Source organism: Lytechinus variegatus, chromosome 11 (assembly GCF_018143015.1).
Source record: "Lytechinus variegatus isolate NC3 chromosome 11, Lvar_3.0, whole genome shotgun sequence".
Classification (NCBI taxonomy): Eukaryota; Metazoa; Echinodermata; class Echinoidea; order Temnopleuroida; family Toxopneustidae; genus Lytechinus; species Lytechinus variegatus.
This window is the reverse complement of record NC_054750.1, coordinates 18,471,641-18,493,439: the sequence shown is the minus strand read 5'-3', so window position 1 is coordinate 18,493,439 and position 21,799 is coordinate 18,471,641. Positions and strand designations below refer to the sequence as shown.

Below are 21,799 nucleotides of genomic sequence, written 5' to 3'. Positions count from 1 at the left end.
CATATTATAATGATGTCATAAGAAGGTCTTTGAAATTAAGGTCAACTGTTAGCATATCATCATAGATCTCGATCTAGTAAGTTTCCACACACTAAAAGCGTTGTGTAATAATGAAATCTTTTTTTTTTGCAGGATTTTCTGCATTTATTGAAATAATATACAAAACAATGCTTGAGACATAATCATAATATAGCATAAAGTACATAACCAAGTGACAATCTTATATGTAGTGACTGAAGACATGAATACATAAAAAAAAATGCTAGCTCTCTGTAGATTGCCAAGACAGATAAAGACAAATGTCATTGTTGCACAGAAAAAAAAAACATTTCCCAAGCAAGTACACATTTTGTTATCAGAATCATTTGGCAAATGTTTTTTGTTAACAGATACCATCACTTGAATAGTCATTACATGTTTTATTCAAATGTTACATTGTTTAATTTAAAAATCATAAAGAAAATGATTGGAATATTTCATCATGACATTGATTTCAATTTATCCTCATTGAAATGAATTTCAACAGCAATCAGTTTCCATGATAAAAGCTGCAAAGAACATTTAGAAGGTAGACCTGCTGCTTCTGTGTGTACATTTGTCTCTGCTTAATAAGCTGCCGAATAGAATAACGATGTACTCTTAATTCATATACATATACTTTGGGAAAGTTCATAGATCACTGAGTCATGAAATGACATTTGATGTTTATTGAATTGTATCCTGCTGTGCTGCTAGCAGTTCTGCAGTGGCAGACAAGTGTGGGCCTTCCTGGCTGTTGAGAGAAACTGCACCGATGGAATGTAATGTACATTGCTTGTGGCATATTGAAATTATCCTTGAAGGTTTTGATATTGTATCTTCGTGCTGTGAGTTGATTTTAGCAGTGTGGCTTTTTTTATTTTATTTTGAAATGGCTAGTAATGTAAATATTTGTTTAGTAAAGTACACAGAATGGGAAAGGGCCCATGATAAGTTGTCATATGTTTTTCATTTTGTTCTGCTGTTTTATGTCTTTGATTCATTGATGTAGAATTAATTGCAGTTTTCTCACTTTCTTATTTTTTGTTTGGAGGGAAAAGGGGGATCAATATGAAATAAAAATGTCTAGGCAATCCCTTTTATGTAATTGTTACATTTCATGATAGTGGATCATTATTTCACTTATGCTTTTATTGTGTATCATATTTTTGATATCTTTTTTACATATTCCTTCCATTTCACTAGGTACAAACTGTGAACAGGACATCAATGAATGCTCCAGTTCACCCTGTAGTGCTGGCTCAACATGTGAGGATCAAATCAATGGATACCAGTGCATTTGCCTTCCAGGATTTACTGGTCTGATATGTGATATAGACATTGACGAATGTTCAAGCGTACCATGTGTGAACGGAGCCACCTGTCAGGATGTAATAGATGGCTATGAATGCACCTGTGTACCCGGTTACACTAATGTAAACTGTCAGGATGAGATTGATGAATGTCTTCCACAACCATGCAGCAATGATTCAACATGTCGAGACGTCGTCAATGGATTTGTCTGTGACTGTTTCCCTGGATTTACTGGTCGGCTCTGTGAGACAAACATCAATGAGTGTTTAAGTAACCCCTGCAGCAATGGTGCCACCTGCATGGATGACATTAATGGTTATGTCTGTCACTGTGCAGCGGGGTATGAAGGAGAAAGATGCGAGACGGAGATAGATGAATGTCAGAGCAACCCTTGTCTTAATGGAGCTTCCTGTCGGGATGAGTTTGATTTGTACATTTGTGAATGCATAGAGGGATACACAGGGACTAACTGTGAGACAGATATTGATGATTGTATCAGTGACGACTGTGAGAATGGAGCAAGCTGCGTTGACGAGGTGAATGGATACAGCTGTAGGTGTGCACCAGGATTTCAAGGCGATAGATGTGAAGCTGACATTCAAGAGTGTCTTAGTGTACCATGTCGGAACGGAGCAACCTGCATTGATGAGATCAATGGCTATTCCTGTGAATGCATGTTTGGATTCACTGGCATCCTCTGTGAAACTCAAATTGATGAATGTGCCAGCACTCCATGTGCAAATGGAGGCATCTGTAATGATTTGATAGGAGCCTTCAGTTGCACCTGTGCTGCAGGATTCATTGGGGACAGATGTGAGACGGAAGTACTGGAGTGTGCTAGTACACCATGCCTGAATGGGGCTACATGCAGAGAAGAAATTGCACGATACACATGCACCTGTCCAGTGGGTTTTACTGGTATTCATTGTGAAACTGAAATCGATGAATGCGCAAGCTTGCCATGTCAGAATGGAGGACAGTGTACTGATTTGATTGGTGGGTATAACTGCTCCTGTCTTCTTGGCTTCTCTGGTGTCAACTGTGAGGTGAACATCCAGGAGTGTGACAGTGATCCTTGCCAGAATGGTGCTTCATGTGTAGACCAGATTGGCAGATACAACTGCCGATGTGTTGAAGGATTCCAAGGAACAGAATGTGAGATCAATATTGATGAATGCAGTAGTGGACCTTGTCAAAACCAAGCAACATGTGTTGATCTTGTCAATTCTTACAGATGTGACTGTCTCCCAGGCTACACAGGGAACCAATGTGAAATCGATGTTGACGAATGTGATGATGATCCTTGTGAAAATGGAGCAACTTGCATGGACTTTGTCAATCTCTTTTTATGTGTATGTCTTCCAGGATACACTGATCCGACATGTTCCACAATTATCAACGAATGTGATAGCGACCCTTGCCAGAATGGTGCCCCATGTATTGATCTGATAGCAAGTTATACTTGTGAATGCTTGCCAGGTTTTCAGGGTATCAACTGCGAAGCAGATATTGAAGAATGTGCTAGTGATCCTTGTCGAAATGGGGCAACTTGCGAAGAAGGAGTAAATGGATATAACTGTTCTTGCATCGAAGGATTTACTGGAACATTCTGCGAGGTGAATGTTGATGAGTGTTCCAGCAACCCATGCTCGAATGAAGCTACCTGCAGTGACCTTGTCAACTCTTATCGTTGCCTTTGCCCTCCAGGTTTCCAAGGCTCTGAGTGCAGCACTGAAATTGAAGAGTGTTCCAGTGATCCTTGTCAAAATGGAGCCACTTGTTTGGAAGAGATTGCACGCTACATCTGCGTTTGTGCCTCAGGGTACACAGGTGTACACTGTGAGTTTGAAATTGATGAATGTGCTTCAAGTCCCTGCATGAATGGAGGACAGTGTACAGACCTGTTGAACCAGTTTCAGTGTGAATGCTTACCTGGTTTTGAAGGAGAGCGTTGCGAAACAAACATTAATGACTGCGCCATTGGTCCCTGCTTAAATGGAGCCGAGTGTCGAGACATGATCAATCAGTATACATGCATCTGTCTGAATGGGTTTACAGGGACCAACTGTGAAGCTGATATAGATGAATGTGATAGTGATCCATGCATTAATGGAGTTTGTCTGGATAGGATTGGACAGTTCTTGTGCAACTGCACACTTGGATATCAAGGTGACACATGTGAAATAGAAACAGATGAGTGTGCCTCGAACCCGTGTATGAGAGGTTCATGCATAGATTTTATAGGTCGCTACGAATGCCAATGTGAAGCTGGATACTCTGGAAGAAACTGTGATTTAGAAATTAATGAATGTTCAAGCAGTCCCTGTTTGAATGATGCAACATGTCAAGACTTGGTCAACACTTATAATTGTATCTGTGCACCAGGATTCTTTGGGACTACATGTGCCAATGAGATCAATGAGTGTGGAAGTTCACCATGCCAGAATGGAGCCAACTGTACTGATATGATAGCGGGTTATGTTTGTGAATGTCCCAAAGGCTACGAGGGTGCAAACTGTGAACTTGACAGAGATGAGTGTTCATCAAATCCATGTCTGAATGGAGCCATCTGCCAAGACTACTTGAATGGATATCAGTGCCAATGTGCAGCAGGGTTTCAAGGTATCCTCTGTGAAGACAACATTGATGAGTGCTTCAGCCAGCCTTGTAGGAATGGTGCCACGTGCGAGGATGAGGTGAATGGTTTTAGATGTGTTTGTCCAGTTGGATACACTGGTTCTGTCTGTGATGATGATCTGGATGAATGTGCAAGTAACCCATGCCTCAATGGAGCATCCTGTACTGACCTTCTTGCAGGCTATACATGCCAATGTGCTCAAGGATTCTCTGGAATATTTTGTGCTCAAAACATTGATGAGTGCGATTCCAACCCTTGCCAGAACGGAGCAGCGTGTGTAGATGGTGTTGCAGGTTTCACATGCACCTGTTTACCTGGCTACACAGGGTCATTCTGTGAGGCAGAGATTGATGAATGTGAAAGTGATCCTTGTCTGAATGGGGCATCCTGCCAAGAAGGTCTTGCTGGCTATGCCTGTCACTGTACCTCTGGATTTCTAGGGGACCACTGTGAAATCAATATCGATGAATGTTTATCAAGTCCATGTATGAATAATGCCACCTGCCGAGATGCAGCTAATGGATTCATCTGCTCATGCCTTCCTGGATATCAAGGAGTAAGATGTGAACTTGACATTGACGAATGCCAGAGTAACCCTTGTGAAAATGGAGCCTCCTGTGAGGATTTCGTCAACCGCTATCAGTGCAGCTGTGCTGATGGTTTTGAAGGAATGACTTGTGAAATTAATCAAGATGAGTGCGAGAGCAGTCCTTGTCTAAATGGAGGACTTTGCATAGATGGGATCAATTCTTTTACATGTAGCTGCAGCCCAGGTTACACAGGCGTCACTTGTGCTTTGGAAGCAGACGAATGTGAAAGCTCACCATGTGTAAACGGTGCCAGCTGTAGAGATCAGTTCAATGGATATGAGTGTCTGTGCCTGGATGGGTATGAAGGAGCAGAATGCCAGATTGATATCGACGAATGTGGAAGCTTTCCATGTATGAATGGAGCAACGTGTGTGGATCTCATCAACCGCTATGTGTGCGAATGTGCAACAGGATTCGAAGGTGACAATAGTGTAGAAACTCTGCCATGGAGTTTGCATGGTCCCTAACATCCATTTATTTCTAATGATCCCATTCATTTGTTTGCACGTATCCCAGCATTCCCTGCATGGTTCCTGAATATGGTTCCCTGTATGTTAATTGATTTTATCAGTGCATGGTGCTGAAAGTCTATTTCAATTCATAGAAAACACGGTGTGCCTAACCCATCACTAGTATGATAACATTGTAATTTATGCATGCTTTCTTGCTAATATTACTATTTATGTACATGTACCTGTAACACTAATTTATTGCCAATGCATGACATATCACAAACATCTTCAACCCATCCATACTGTATGAAATGTTTTTTTGAAAATCCTGCAAAATTATAGGAAAACATCTTTATTGCATTACTGTTTGATTTCATGAAACTAAAAATGTTACAAGTCAAAAAGAGAAGTAACTAACTTACAAATAAAAATAGATTATCAGTACTGATGTAGAGAGAGTGGAGTATCTAACATTGTATCAAAATGTTTTCAATAACAAATTTAATTATGATCAATGATTTTCAGTATTTGTTCATACCTCAGAAAAATCCATATGGAAGTGGTAAAGTGACACTCTTGTTTTTTTTTTCATTACATATGTGTACTTACAGATATACGCTCCTATCCTATTAGTTTGAAGTATTAACAGTTTGATTGTAATACATGTATTCTCAGGAATCTACCCTCTTTGTGCTTTCAAAACAGACAAACTTCTATCCCGTGGTATTGGGCTTAACTTTGCATGGTGCTTTTTTTCTTTTCCAATCTTTATACGGTACCTCTATTCTAACCTGTTCGTATTTGCATACATGTTTTGGGTGTTTTTCATTTACATGTAATGAAGGTGGATGACACTGCTGCAGCTGTTGTTGAAAGGCACACTTTGTTATTAATCTAATTGATTTTTGAAGGTCCAATTTAGTGGATGCATGCTTTAGACAAATGTATTGAATCCATGCTTGTTGCTAAGGTTTAAGATCTCTATTCATTCAATGTAAGAAAAATTTGATTAATTTGAATTATCTGGAGATTTAATCAGTGCCATTCTTCAATGAAGTACCTTCAGCTTTTCTTGACAATGTTCTGGTGAGCTTTAACAATGCATCTCTTTGTTCTTTTTTTTAAACTTCTGATTAGGAGTCCATTGTGAGACTGAGATAGATGAATGCGCCAGCGGGCCATGTATGAACGGAGCATCATGCATTGATGGTATCGGTGGTTATCAATGTCAGTGTGTTTCTGGCTATACTGGTAGAAACTGTCAATCGGAGATCACAGAATGTTCCAGTATACCCTGTCAGAATGGAGGGAACTGTACGGATCTCATCAATGGCTATGAGTGTTCATGTCTGCCAGGTTTCCAAGGTAAGTGGAAACCAATTTCTTCTGTGACGCACCATTTTCCTATGGTAGCTGCTCATGTGACAAATGCCCCTATGCAAAATTTGCACATTTACCCAAGCAAAAAAAAACCTTTCCCTGATTCTATTCAATTCAATTCAATATTATAAACCAAATTCCCTATCGTAACCAAAAATGCTACTTTCTTGCTGGCAAAACTTGAGTCTGGACCAATAAAAGCTATTATGTTTGATATATTTTCATACAAGAATTTGATCCTGAGATACATGGCAATGCAAGAAATGAATGTACATATTGAATTACTGAATGATTAACTTTTCATAACTGCTGTAAAATTGATAGGTTAAGGTTCTATTTGGAATACCTGAATGCTTATGGACGCATCTTGGCCTCGTAGGTTTGAATCCTGGATATGAGGTGTTTTCCTTACGTAGTTAATTTACCCATAAATGCACTCAACCCAGATGAGGTATATGCACTGAGCACTAGAAATGGTAGCTTAAGCTATTTCCACGGTAGTAATGATAATTAAAGTGCACGTCTGAATAGGTCATATTGATATAGGTTGCACAATACGATTGCCTATCATTAATAATAATGCATATTGGATTCGTGACAAAGTATGCATTTTCTTCCCTCAGGTATACACTGTGAGATCAACATAGATGAATGCTCTTCGGATCCATGTGTGAACGGCGCCACCTGTCTGGATGGCATAGATGGATACACTTGTGAATGTGCTCTGGGATATGAAGGTTCACATTGTGAGACAGAAACAGATGAATGTTTGAGTATTCCCTGCATGAATGGAGGGCTTTGTACTGATCTCATTGCCGGGTATAACTGCTCGTGTTTGGCTGGATTCCGTGGAGTAACCTGCGAGGTTAATATTGATGAGTGTGCCAGTTTGCCTTGCCTCAACCAAGGTATGGATGCGATATACACCAGTGGTTAAATTCATGTTTTCTGTATGGGTCCAATTTTTATAGCTTCCATTCGTCCCATTTCATGTGTTTCATAATACATATTAACATTCATTATTATGAGAGGCTAGTGGGTTGCCAACTTTATCTTAGACATACAAGACAGCATTGTTTAAGAATTGAAAATGATTAACTGGAGATGAATTACAAGTGCAGGGGAGAATAGGATTCATCAGAACTAAAAGTGAGATGTAATTACATGGCATTACAGAGATTACATTGCAGTACAGTGTAAATAACATGTTTTTTCTCATTCGCCCATTGTTTTTACAGGTGATTGTATAGACTTGGTGGATTCCTACGAGTGTAACTGTACCGGTGGTTTCTTCGGTACACACTGTGAGTTGGATGGTGATCAATGTGAAGGTTCACCTTGTCTTAATGGTGGAACCTGTCAAGACCTAGTCCTGGACTATCAGTGTACCTGTCTTGATGGACTATCGGGAAGAAACTGCGAAGTAGATCTGATTGATGAGTGCCAAAGCTCGCCGTGTCAAAATGAAGGTATGCTTTCTTGGTTCAAAGTGCTAAGTAGTTTCTTTTAAAAGCTTGCCAAGAATGCCACACTTGGGTCTTGTCTCACAGAGATTTGTGACTTATTTGATCAGTCTTAACCATGGAAATCTGTCTATGTCATTATTTTCTACACAAAGGGATTGCATTGATTTGTCAAGACAATGATGCATGTATGAGTTCACATCATATTTAAGGTGCACTTTAAAAGGACACACACATTCTTTAGCATAAATTACCCCTGTCCAGTTCCATTCAAACTTTCACCTTTCTGTTTTCATTGTTTTTCTTTATACATACAATTTTTTTTCTTTACCATGACAGGATTCCCCTCTTCTGTATTTCTGTATTATGGGGAGTTGTGAGAAAAGCAATGTGCTAATCTTTCAGCAAGAAATCAATCCATTTTGTGCTGCAATCAACCCAAGTGATGGGAATGGGAACCTGGCAGGATTAAGTCCATGAATGCTCTGAGTACTGCTGATAAAGAGGCAGCACAAGCTACAGGTGTAGACATAATAAAAGCACTTTGGTTCCTCTGGAAAAGCATAATATAAACCGTAATATTGTATTTTGTAGAAGTAGTAGTTCATCATTATTATCATCGTTATTATTTATTTATGTATTATTCATTTAGTTATTTATCATTTATTTATTTATCCATTATTCAGGTGTTTGTATAAACCTGGTAGGAGGGTACGAATGTGACTGTGTGGGACCATGGTTTGGTGATCACTGTGAGCTTGATGGAGATCAGTGTGTTTCCTCACCATGTCAGAACGGGGCAACTTGTTTAGATGGCACTCTGTCCTTTCTATGCAGATGCGTGGATGGATATTCAGGTATTTGTATTCTACATTATCGTCATTTAGTTTCAGTTTATTTTATTTCAGTTGCATTAAAAGTGGTCCAGTCTGTTCGTAATCTTGAACCAGTGAAGACTCGCCTATCCCGGAAAGCATTTAAGTAATTTGCCTTAATTTTGTACTGTAAGCAAAAAGAGTTTCTCTCAAAGCACAGGAGAGGGTATTTGTATCGTAGCTGCTCTGTACCAATTCATACTATTAATCTACATCACTATAAAACAATCGTACAAGATTATTGCAATGTTACATACATTTGAATTATAGTTTGTTACAAAAGTTATAATGGTAAATCACAAACAGTAGTATTCAATTTACCAGAACAGTGGATGTTGAACTGTCATATTCTTGGACTTTCTTTGAAGCTCCAGTAATAACTTTCGTTACCATTAATACAGAGCTCCCAAGTAGTACTGATTTTCCGTATTTAGTACTGAAAATAGAGAAGAATACGGATGGTTTCATGCAAAATACTAATTTCTAAAGTTTCAATTTATGCGTTGTCCTATGGCATTCCTGTGAAAATACTTATTTCCTCACCAAAATACTGATTTTCAGCCTTGAAAATACTGAAATGTTCTTGTTCAGGTTGGCAGCTCTGTTAATATATTAAACATACTGTGTCAATAAAGTTTTGATCTTTTCAGCTTCTCATAATTGTTACATAAAATATGTTCCATTTTAATCATAGTAGTGTTTTCTTTCATACAGGTATCTTTTGTGAGACTGAGATTGATGAATGTGCCAGCCAACCATGCCAAAACGGCGCTACATGCAATGATGTCATCAATGGATATACATGTGATTGTATACCAGGGTACACAGGGGTTACCTGCAATGTAGACATCGATGAGTGTGCTGGCATGCCATGCCGTAACGGTGCTACCTGTCAAGACCTCGTCAACAACTACACCTGCAACTGTCTTGGAGGCTACACAGGGTTGAACTGTCAAGTCAACATAGACGACTGTGAGGATAATGAGTGTGAGAACGGGGCCATGTGCATGGATGGTATTCAAACCTACATGTGTCTGTGTCAGCCAGGATTCAGCGGTGATCTATGTCAGACAGACTTGGATGAATGCCAGAGCAACCCTTGTCAGAACAGCGCCCCCTGTGTTGACCTTATCAATGAGTTCTTGTGCGATTGTCCCGCAGGTTACAATGGTAGTCTGTGTGAGATTGAGATTGATGAATGCAGATCTGATCCTTGCCTCAATGGTGCAACTTGCACGGATGCCATCAATGGCTTCTTCTGTGATTGTGCTTCTGGGTTTGAAGGCCTCACTTGCAGCATAGAGATTGATGAATGCAGTAGCAACCCATGCTTGTTTAATGGCATCTGTATGGATCTGATAGATGGGTATAACTGTAGCTGTTCACCTGGTTATTCTGGCTTACGCTGTGAAACAGAGATCAGAGAATGCGCTAGTAATCCTTGTCAGAACTCATCTCCATGTCTTGATCTCATCAATGCATATTTCTGTAACTGCACAGCTGGGTATGAGGGTGCTAATTGTGAACAGGAAATAGATGAATGTGCAGCCAACCCATGCCTGAATGATGGTTAGTCTCTTTTCTTATATTTTCATATCTTTTGCCGGGAATGCTGAGAGTCAAATTATAGTACCACATTAAATACCTACTATTTAATTGATAATAAGTGCAAAGTGAATGTAGGGCATGTGTTCGCATTGTTTTTTATTTTTTATTTTGGGGGGGTACTTATTTTTGTGAAGTGTTTATTTTAATTTTTAGTGATGGTATAAGGTTTTTAAATTTCAATTCTAAGGCAGTTATCTTTACAGTATGCACCACGTATTTCATTCATTTTCATATTTCACACTGATCTCTTCAATTAATTTATTCAGATATATATTACAGACTAGCATTTGAATCAGAGTCAATTACTCAGTAAATAATGAATTCTGAATCACTTTGCTAATCCCTTGAATGCTTTATCAAATATGTTGCAACAATGCCACAAATAATTTCATATATTGTTTTCTAAAGAATATGTGTAAAGTCTACATAGCCACATAGATACTGTATAAACATACAGTAATATTATAATTTTCCCTCAAAGTTAAATGAATTTCAGGACAAGGTTGTTTTCCGTCCCGTTTGTTTTCAGCTACCTGCATAGACCTCCTCAACGGATATCGATGTGAGTGCAGCGAGCAGTTCAGTGGGGCCACTTGTGAGATATTCATTGACGCTTGCTCCTCCAATCCTTGTAAGAACGATGGGTCCTGTACCAACACCGGTGATGGTCAGTTCTTCTGTACCTGTATGCCTGGATATACTGGCAATCTATGTGAGGAAGAGATCATAGAGTGTGCCAGCAACCCTTGTCAAAATGGAGCCACCTGTGTGGACAGAGTCAATGGATACACATGCAACTGTGTGGCTGGGTTTACAGGTATGTCCTACAGAATCATGAAATTTCCTTTATCATTTGTTCATCATCAATACCATGTGTTTGTGTTTTTATTACTGATTATATATTATGCAAAACATCCTGTTGACTTTTGTGAAGTTGAACTTGGGTCAGGTTGAAACTATGGTAACTTTTAAGTTTACATGTTACCTATCTGATTTAGATCTTTTCATGTATGCAAAATTCTTGAACAGAAGTTTAATTTATAAGTAGTTGTAATTGTGACGATTTGTTATATACAGGTTAGATAGAATGGTGTTAGTCATTGAATGTGTGCATTGTGAATTATGATTTGGTAATCTATATGAACATTTTATTTTCTTATGTGTGGTATATAGGTTCTAATTGCCAGATCAACATTGATGAATGCAGCTCCAATCCTTGTCTTTCTGACGGTACCTGTGCAGACGGGATTAATGGTTATGTTTGTAGTTGCCATAGCGATAGAGCCGGTCTACGATGTGAGTTTGAATCCACGTGTATCAACAATCCCTGTTTGAATGGAGCTCAATGTAGTGACCCTCCGGGGGGTATTGGTGACCCGATCTGTGACTGTATTCTTGGCTTTGAAGGAAGTCTGTGTGAAATTAATATTGATGAATGCGCATCGGGCCCATGTCAGTTTGGTAAGTAGACGTAAAGCATTTCTCTGATTGATTGCATTGATTATTGTGACTGAACTGTGATCATTAAATAGATCAAACCCAAGAACAGTCTGCATTTATGCAATAATAATGAAAGTATTACATAGTTTTTGTATAGCACATATCACATTATTTTTTATTTTTATTTTTTTTTTAAAAACAAGTGCACACTTAGTTACCAATAATGCATATAGCATTTCCTGTTTATTTGAAAGCAGGATAAAAGAGCATTGTAGATTAAATGTCTTACTCACGGGCATAGGTGCCGCGGCCGGGGATCGAACTCCGGACTTTCCATGTATAGCCAGGCGCCTTAGACCACTCGGCCACGGCACCACATATCACATTATAATATGAGTTATATCCTACATAAATGAAATTCTGTATGCTGATTGGTTTAAATAGCATGTGACCAAACATATTCTCACTATTTTGCAATAATGTCAAAAATGAAACGCCAATCAAAGAAAATGTGCTATCTTGTGAGGTCAATGATGGAATAGTCGACTATTCCATCATTGACGTCACAAATCATGCAATCTCTCGGGTGCAACGGTCAGCGAGTTGACTCTTCCGGGCAAGTCCTGTGAATGGACGGCGGAGACACGAATACGCGTTCCGCTGAGCACGTGGTTTCGGGAAAAGTAGATCAGTCTGCGCAGCACATTATCTATATTTAAGTTCAGATTAAGAAAAGATCAACTATGTGTACAAGAGTAGATAGATTTTTGTTCTACCTTATTGAATGTAGGATATAAAAACAAATATACCAGGCCTTTCTTTCAAAAGTATAGAGGGAATTATTTATCCTCTGTTGTACTGGGCAAATTACTATATTTCCCTTGGGGCTTTGCCCCACTGGAAAAAATAATAATGCCAGTCCAACCTCACAAAATAATTCCTGCTATACTTACTCAAAGCCTGGTATATTTGTATACTATTTGCTTCTAAAGCAACTGGATATTAGAACCCTTGTTCTATCCCTGCTGCCTCTACTGCATGCTTGCATTTTAAGGAATTAATCCTTTTAGATACATGTATGCATTATATGATAATTACTGTTTTAGCACTTAATGCTGTGTTTCTATGCTCCTTTCATGATGTTACTTGGCCATTGGATTTATTTATAGTTCCTCAAATTATTATTATTATTAATATTCCCAGGTACTTGTGTAGATGGTGTTGATACTTACAGCTGTGATTGTAACTTTGGGTATACAGGACCTACTTGTAATGAGGTAGGATTGTTATTCATGTAATTCATTTGTTGAACATTTTGGTATTTTCCTATCATCCAGGACAAGTGACATAATTTTGAGGTTTTCCCAAATTTCTTTTGATATAGAGCCATAAAGATCATTCAAAATATATGAGAAGAAAAAGTTGAATATTATGTTCATAATATCATGCTTTTGATATGTTTTTAAGGATAATGATTACTGGCTTAAAATATATGTTTAATTCATCTTCATTATTTTCTGATACCTGAACTCAGAAAAGAAAAGTGTAGCAAAGGAAGAAAATACTTTAGGTTGGCAATTAGAATAAAAGCTGATAAAACAAGGCTTTGAAAAGAATGGACCGAGAGTGTGATGTGTGGAGAGACACCTAATATAGCTGGATGATCAGGATGCTCATGAACTTGTCATGAATTTTGACAGACCATTATCAATGGTGAGCCAAACGTATGTGTAACAATAAAACTGGTCTTTCTGGACAGATTAATATAAGATGTGACAATGACAATAGAGAATACTATTCAAAGTAAACCAAACTTGTGGTCGATATAGATAGGTTGTCCTTTAAAAGGTGGTCACTTAAGCAGGTTTGACGGTATGTACCTAAATTTTGTATTTGTCATTTCACTAATACAGATTCTTCAAGTATGTGACTCCAATCCATGTAAGAACAATGCATACTGCTGTCAGATGGGAAAGGTTGGATGCCCTCCCAACATAGCTCCAGGATTCTTCCAATGCTACTGTGCCAATGGCTACACAGGGAACTTCTGTCAAACGGAAGTTGACCTTTGCTCAGGTTCACCATGTGCCAACAATGGACAGTGTATCAACATGGCATCAGGGTTTGAATGTGAATGTCGCACAGGGTACACCGGAGAGCTCTGTGAGACTGATTTGCCCTGCACCCCTGATCCATGTGTGTTCGGTCGCTGCCAGTCTTTAGGTAGCGATTACCAGTGCCTTTGTGATGAAGGGTACACAGGAAGAGACTGTGATGAGGAGATTCAAGCATGTGATAGCTCACCATGTCTTCAAGGGGGTGAATGTGTACCTCAGGGGTCTGACTTCACATGCCAATGTCCTGAATTCTACACGGGTCAATTCTGTGAAACTGTCATCACCCCTTGCGATAGCAGCCCGTGCGTCAATGGACTCTGTAACAATGTGAACAATACCGCATATACATGTAGCTGTTACTCAGGATTCACTGGACCGCAGTGTGAGAGGCGTATACTACCTTGCGACATTGAGCCATGTGTTAATGGTGTTTGTGTTAACCTTGTCAATACCTATAGATGTGATTGTGAAGAAGGCTTCCGAGGTTTGAACTGTTCGGTGAAGATACTTCCTTGTGACAGTAATCCCTGCATCTTCGGAGACTGCATGAATGTCAATGATACACATTTCACCTGCATGTGTGATAATGGTTTTACTGGATTTAGTTGTGAATCAACTATCCCTCCATTCCCTTGTGATAGCAACCCATGTATGAATGGAGCCACGTGCAGCAATGACGGATTCATTTCTTTCACTTGCGAATGTTCAGATAGATTTGAAGGCGACATGTGTGAAAATGCCATTCCGTTACCCTGTGAAAGTGACCCCTGTCTGAATAGTGCAACGTGTGTAAATGACCTTGAGGATTATTCTTACAGATGTGAATGCCCATTTGGATTCAATGGTGATGACTGTGGCAACAGGATTCCATTCCCATGTGAAAGCTTCCCATGTGCTAATGGTGCTACCTGCTTCAATGATGGGTTCTCAGACTATCGTTGTGTTTGTAGTGAAGGTTTCACGGGACGCAATTGTGACACAAGGATTCCATTTCCTTGTGAAAGCAACCCTTGTCTAAATGGAGCAACTTGCTCGAATGACAATCGTGCATCATATACATGTAATTGTCCTGTTGGTTTTGAAGGCACGCGGTGTGAAACAAGGATTCCTCTGCCATGTGAAAGTGACCCTTGCCAAAATGAAGCTGAATGCCAGAACAACAATTATGACTCCTTCTCATGTGAATGTGCAGAAGGATTCACAGGCACATTTTGTGAGACTGCTATTCCTCTTCCTTGCTCTAGCAATCCTTGTGAGAACAATGCAAACTGTACAGACTTTGGATTCATCTCATACAGTTGTGAGTGTCCGGAGGGCTTCAGTGGTGAGCGCTGTCAGAGAGTGATACCAAGACCTTGTGAGAGCAACCCTTGTAGCAATGAAGCAACCTGCATTGATCAAGGATTCACCTCCTTCACTTGCCAATGTACACCAGATTTTACAGGTTCTCTTTGTTCCACACCATTACCCTGCCTCAGTGAACCTTGTCAGAATGGTGGTACGTGCATCAACCAAGGTTTTGAGTCATTCTCTTGCCAATGCTCCCAGGATTTTACAGGAGATTTGTGTGAAAATCCAGCCCCTTGCCTGAGTAATCCTTGCAGAAATGGGGCGACTTGTTTGAATACTGGAGATGAGAGCTTTTCTTGCCAATGTCCACCAGACTATTCTGGCTTGTTTTGTGAGACCCCAGCTCCATGTCTGAGCGATCCATGTCAGAACTTAGCACCCTGTCTCAACAGCTTGGACTTTACATCTTTCACGTGTCAATGTACATCAGAATACACTGGAGCCACTTGCGAGACGCCAGCACCTTGTCTGAGTAACCCATGCCAGAATTCGGCAACATGCTCCAATAATGGTTTTGACTCTTACATCTGTACATGCCCACCCAGGTTTGAAGGAAATAGATGTGAAAGGGAGGTGCCAGATCCATGTGATAGCAACCCATGCCTCAACGGAGGGTCATGTAGTGATGACCTGGATTCATTTACCTGCAATTGTCTGGAAGGTTTCAATGGTACAACCTGCGCGAATGTAATCCCCAGACCTTGTGATAGCAACCCTTGTTTGAACTCTGCCACGTGCCAAGATGTTGGATTTGTATCTTTTACCTGTCAATGTTCCCAAGGTTTTGATGGCACTAGGTGTGAAGTGGAGTTACCTCCGGCATGTAGCAGCAATCCTTGTCTGAATGGTGGAACTTGCAGTGATGACGGATCCCAAACATTTTCGTGTGACTGTCCACCGGGCTTTTTTGGTTTAAGATGTGATTTGAATGACCCATGTGATGATAACCCATGCTTATATGAGGGCAGATGTACTAGTGAAGGGAATAATGTGATATGTGACTGCGCACCCGGGCGGACTGGTCCACTGTGCGAAAGTGAAGTAACATCTTGTGAGCCTAACCCTTGCCTTAATGATGGAATATGCTTCAGTGATATCTTTGGTAAGACTTGAGCTTGTTACATATTTAATATGTATTATACATGTCTCGTGTTGTATTTTCAACTGTAATGGCGGAAAGCTTTTAGAAAAGTTCAGACAGAATGTGATCTGTAGAAGATATGCTTTTAATTCATTCTGATAGTCCAGCCAGTTTCCATCTTGCTTGTAAATCAGTTTGTTGGATTTTTTTTCAAACTAATCTTACATTTTGATGTTTTTCGTAGGTCATATGTAAACAGTACATACATAATAAACAAGATGATCTGAGATTTACCTTACTGATCAAAGCATTGCTAAAGTGGATGGGGTAGGGATATCTTGCAATTTGCATAAATTTCTCATTTCAAACCTGTAACACCCATTAGGATCAAATTTATCTACATGTATTTAGATTTGGTCATTCCTATTTGTTATTAACAGGGACCACCTGTTTTCATTTAGCAAATGGTTAAGAGTTGCACTTAAGCTGAGATTGGTGTGAATAAGGTTTTTTTTTTAGCTTGATACTTCTATCATCATCATCATCACCATTATCACTATCATTGTCACTATTATCACCATTATCATTATTACCATTATCACCACTATCTGCTCTGCCATCATCATCTTTACCATCGTCATCATCTTCACATTGCCCTGGGAATCAGCGGTGCTGCGTGTATTATTTTCCATAGGCAGCATCCCCAGGAATTCTGGAAGGTTTAACTAAATGTAAAAAAGTAACACAAGTGACCTACATTTTTTACAGAAATCTTCTTTTTTTTGGGGGGGGGAGGGTTGGAAAATCAACATCAGCAACCCCACTCAAAAAATTGTTCCCAGGGCCCTGCATCTTTATCATCATCATATTCTTCTTTCTACATCATCACCCCTACCACCATCATATTTATACATTAACTGAAATCACTGTCATTACCGTCTTCCCTATCATTATTATCTTCATCATCTGCCTGATGATCCCTCATGGGGGAGGGAGTGTCCTTGCCACTTCCCTTCATCTTCCCAATGATTTACTGACATTTTCATTTCGTTTTCAGGTTTGTATTGCTTTTGTCCCGATGGCATTAGTGGCCTCTGGTGTCAGTTTGCTCCGAGTGTATGCTATCCCAACAACCCTTGCCAGAACGGTGCCATCTGCTATCCAAATGGATCTAAGGTGAGATTCATTGAAGGGTAATCATCATACTAATGAAATGGAGAATTTAATAGAATAGCTTTGTTCATTTTGACCTCAACCAATGAACTGTCAAAGGGCATAAAATTGTAGAACATAACAACATTTCATATGAACTATAGAAAAGACAATTCACCAGGAAGGTATATCCATGCATACCATTGTTCTCTTCGTTCATTTCTTTCGCAACATATATATACATGTATATTAAATTAAATTTGAGAATTTTGAGAACATTACAACCTTTCATATGAACTAAAAAAGAGACCAATTATTTCAGGAAGGTTGCATTTACAGAGGGTCTGATGTACATAATTCATAGAAATATGAAATGTCGGAAAAATTTGAATATTTTATTTTGTTTTAAGAAGGAACAGGTGATTATTGTAGATTGTTAGCAATGTATCTTCCCTATGCCAGTGTTTCTTTTCATAAGAATGACAATAGTGAGCAGGTCAAGCAAATAAAAAGAATTCCATTTCTTGAGATGCTAAAGTGCTTTATAGAATTTAGGCTGAAGCCAAGCTTATGATTGTGTGTCAGGATGGTAATATTTGGCAGACATGAACCTGCCATTCTCGTCATATCTATAAACATTCTGATGGACGGTCTTCTTTGTTTTCTACTATAGCCTTATTGCGATTGTGAGGAAGGTTTCACAGGACCTCTTTGTGAAGAAAGAGTCAGTGATTGTGGGCCATGTGTGAATGGAGATTGCGTGACTGGTATCAATGGAAATTTTGAATGCAGGTTAGTAAGATTTTTTTTTCTATGTTCAACCTTGTTAATGATTGGCCCATTATCCCTTAGAGGTACAGGATCAGGGGAGCGTTTCATGAAAGGACTTGTCAGATGTTTTATCCGACAAGTCCCATTTTGTCCAACAGTTACCATAGTAAAATTGCTTATCAGCCAATCAAAATCAAGGAAAGATGTCAGATCTGACAACTTGTCGGACAAAAATGTTGATGAAACGCTCCCCTGGTTTTCCTTAATACCGATTGCTGGAATATGATTAGAAATAGACAAATGTACTGAAATCGTTGGTAACATTTATACTGCTGTATTTGGTGTCCTTCCAAAATAAAAGCTGTTTAACTTTAACCTAATCATTACACACTCTAAATTTCAAATCAATTAAAACAACAAAATTACTGTTTGAATATGCATAATAACAACATTCTAATAATAATTTGTTTAACAAATTTTCTGCATTACTCCTATTTGTTTAAGATCAGTATGCTCGATCTGTAATGAAAATCATAAGATCAGTATGCTCGATCTGTATGAAAATCATAAATCATAAGTCAGAAAAAATTGGAACCAGTGGGATTCGAACCTGCCATCTACTGCTTTCCGGGCAGCGACTCTAATAATATAATAATACAACCCTGTTACCATGGTTCTAGTGATGGGAGTTGGATCATGAATGATGCCAACCATCTTGGATGATGGCCACCGAATTCTATATGATTAATTGAACTAAGTATGTACATTTTTACACATAGGAAACTTACCTCACATCTCTCCCCTTTAATTGTAGTAGTAGAGGTGTTGTGGCCTAGTGGATATACATGTATCTTAGGACTATAGATAACATTGTCTGGGGTTTGATTATAATCTTGACAGCAATGTGTATTGGCAAGGTGTTGGCAAGGTGGTCTGAATTTATCACACTGAACCCAGGTGAGGTAAATAGGTACTCGGTAGGAAGGAATTCCTTGAAATGATATAAAGCCCCCTTGTGGCAGCTCCAGTATGTTAAAGCCAGGCAAATAATATGCAGTAGTTAGAACTATTTGTATTAAACACTTTGAATGTTTAAATGGTTTATATTATTATCATTATTATCATTAATCTTGAGTATATGTTCAGACAAGAGAGCAGGGATTTGAATCACTGCTTTGAAATAATTTATGTGGCAAAATCGATGGACACAACTCTTGATTATGTAGCTGTGTGGTGAAAGTAACCTTAAAGCATCCCCTTCATTTTCACATTCAGATGCCCAACGGAATTCATCGGTCTTCTCTGTCAGTTTGACAACCCCTGTCTCTTCAACCCCTGTGTGAATGGAGGCTCCTGTATGGCCAATGAGCTTGATGGAAGCTTTGAATGTCGGTGTTTAGAAGGGTTCTTGGGAGATCTATGTCAAGTCACAGATCTCTCAGCGTGCGCCAGCAGCCCTTGTCTTAATGGAGCTACTTGCACGGATGTAGGGCAAGACAGCTTCCAGTGTACTTGCACCTCAGGTTTGTATCATAGCTTACTCTTTCATCAAATACATGTAGACCAGTTTGTATTTAGACATGTTCCGAATAACCTCCCATATCCACAGATATTATAGTTCATGATGAGGGGATTTGTTTTTTTTTTTTACATCTGATTATGTAGTATACAAATAATGAATGTTTATGTCTGCAATGGACAGAATACTTCATGAGGGGAAAGATGAAATGATCCATTCAATGAAGTGTAGCCGAGTTGAATGGATCATTAATGGCATCTTTCACCGAATGAACTATTCTGTCCATTGTACGAATGGAAATAACATTCATTATTTGGTTTAAATGACACCTAAAAAATCTTTTTCATGTAAATTTTATGAATTCCGATACAAAATATGCAAGCTCAGTCCTTTGATTGTCGCGCACATACAGTATGCACGCTACAAACACAAGTGGTTTTACTTGTAGTGCCTGCAGTCTCAGTGCGTGCGTGCAATGGACAAAATCGTATGGATCTAAAAATTGCACGGTGAATGGATCCACAATTGCACGGTTGATGACGTCATTGTAAAATGGGCTGAATGATCGATATCAAACAACTATTAACAACTATTATCAACAACAACTATTATCAAACAGCAGTGGATTAGTCTCCGGACTTTGAAACAAGGGGTTGTGGGTTCGAATCCCAGCCATGGCGTAATTTCCTTCAGCAAGAATTTTATCCACTTTGTGCTGCACTCAACCCAGGTGAGGTGAATGGGTACCTGGCAGGAATTTATTCCTTAAAATGCATATGCGCTGTAATCATAGTAATTACAGCAGCCAAGCTACAGCTGGGGTAATAATATCCAAGTCCTTTGGAAGTGCATAGAGACATTATTCATAATTGTGATATGCGCTATATAAGAACTGTTTATTATTATTATTAAATCAAATGACAAGGATCTATCTAGGTGTCACATGATACACAATAATCAATGCAAAAATCATAGAAATCAGCTCAGTGATCAATAAGCTCTGTGCTTCAGGGCTAACCTTCTGTCTCAAAAATCATGATGCTCTTGTAAATCTGTTTACGTCATGTTCTTGCAATCTTGTTGTTTTTCATGTTTCAGGATACACTGGACTTAATTGTGATGTAGAGATCAATGAATGTTTGAGCAACCCTTGCCAAAATGGAGCAGAATGCAATGACTTTGTCAGTGGATACAGGTATGCTTATGGTTCTTTATTTTCTCGCTTGAAAATTAATGAAAAGATTCATATGTTGTGGTATTTTCTATTCAAGATAAATTGATTAGAATTATTAATTTATTATTGATACAAATGGCATTCATTTGAACTGTTGTATAAGTTGGTTTGGGGGAGAAATAATAAATTTTGAGATTTTTGCAGAAAATAAAAGTGGAATTCCTGCTTGACAACAATCCTTGCCAAGGCATAAATTGTGCTTTTTTATAGAAAAAAAATGTGCTATAGCAAAACAATACAATGACTGTGCACATTTACATTTATAATTGATTGATATTTACATCTAGTATGCAACAACATGTTAAAGGTCAAGTCCACCTCAGAAAAATGTTGATTTGAACCAATAGAGAAAAATTAGACAAGCACAATGCTAAAAATTTCATCAAAATCGGGTGTAAAATAAGAAAGTTATGACATTTCAAAGTTTTGCTTATTTTTAACAAAATAGTTGTATGAACAAGCCAGTTACATCCAAATGAGAGAGTCGATGATGTCACTCGCTCACTATTTCTTTTGTTTTTTATTGTTTGAATTATACAATATTTCAATTTTTACAAATTTGATGATTAGGACCTTATTGCCTGAAGCACAAAATTTAAAAAAAATGGAATTCCACATGTTCAGGGAAGAATGAAACTTCACATCACATGTCAATGACGAGAAAATAAAAAATATTTCATATAATAAAATACAAAAGAAATAGTAAGTGATTGATATAATCAGTTCCTCATTTGCATACTGACTGAGATGTGCATATAACTCTTTTGTGAATTGAAGCGAAACTTTAAAATGCCTTA

The 21,799-nt window shown here is 38.6% G+C and overlaps 1 protein-coding gene across 1 annotated transcript in view; it reads left to right on the top strand.

Moving 5' to 3' along the window:
* The window catches only part of LOC121424236 (fibrillin-2-like), a 53,671-nt gene extending 32,035 nt beyond the window's left edge, over positions 1–21,636 (top strand). Inside the window, exons 7-21 of the mRNA XM_041619842.1 lie at positions 1,225–4,980; positions 6,150–6,377; positions 7,016–7,300; positions 7,631–7,861; positions 8,542–8,712; positions 9,445–10,299; positions 10,868–11,155; positions 11,512–11,799; positions 12,982–13,055; positions 13,692–16,347; positions 17,384–17,502; positions 18,152–18,270; positions 19,525–19,772; positions 20,867–20,963; positions 21,627–21,636. Of these exons, the coding sequence (XP_041475776.1) occupies positions 1,225–4,980; positions 6,150–6,377; positions 7,016–7,300; positions 7,631–7,861; positions 8,542–8,712; positions 9,445–10,299; positions 10,868–11,155; positions 11,512–11,799; positions 12,982–13,055; positions 13,692–16,347; positions 17,384–17,502; positions 18,152–18,270; positions 19,525–19,772; positions 20,867–20,963; positions 21,627–21,636 (9,425 nt within the window). The remainder of the gene's footprint in view (positions 1–1,224; positions 4,981–6,149; positions 6,378–7,015; positions 7,301–7,630; positions 7,862–8,541; positions 8,713–9,444; positions 10,300–10,867; positions 11,156–11,511; positions 11,800–12,981; positions 13,056–13,691; positions 16,348–17,383; positions 17,503–18,151; positions 18,271–19,524; positions 19,773–20,866; positions 20,964–21,626) is intronic.
* The last annotated feature ends 163 nt before the right edge of the window (positions 21,637–21,799 follow it).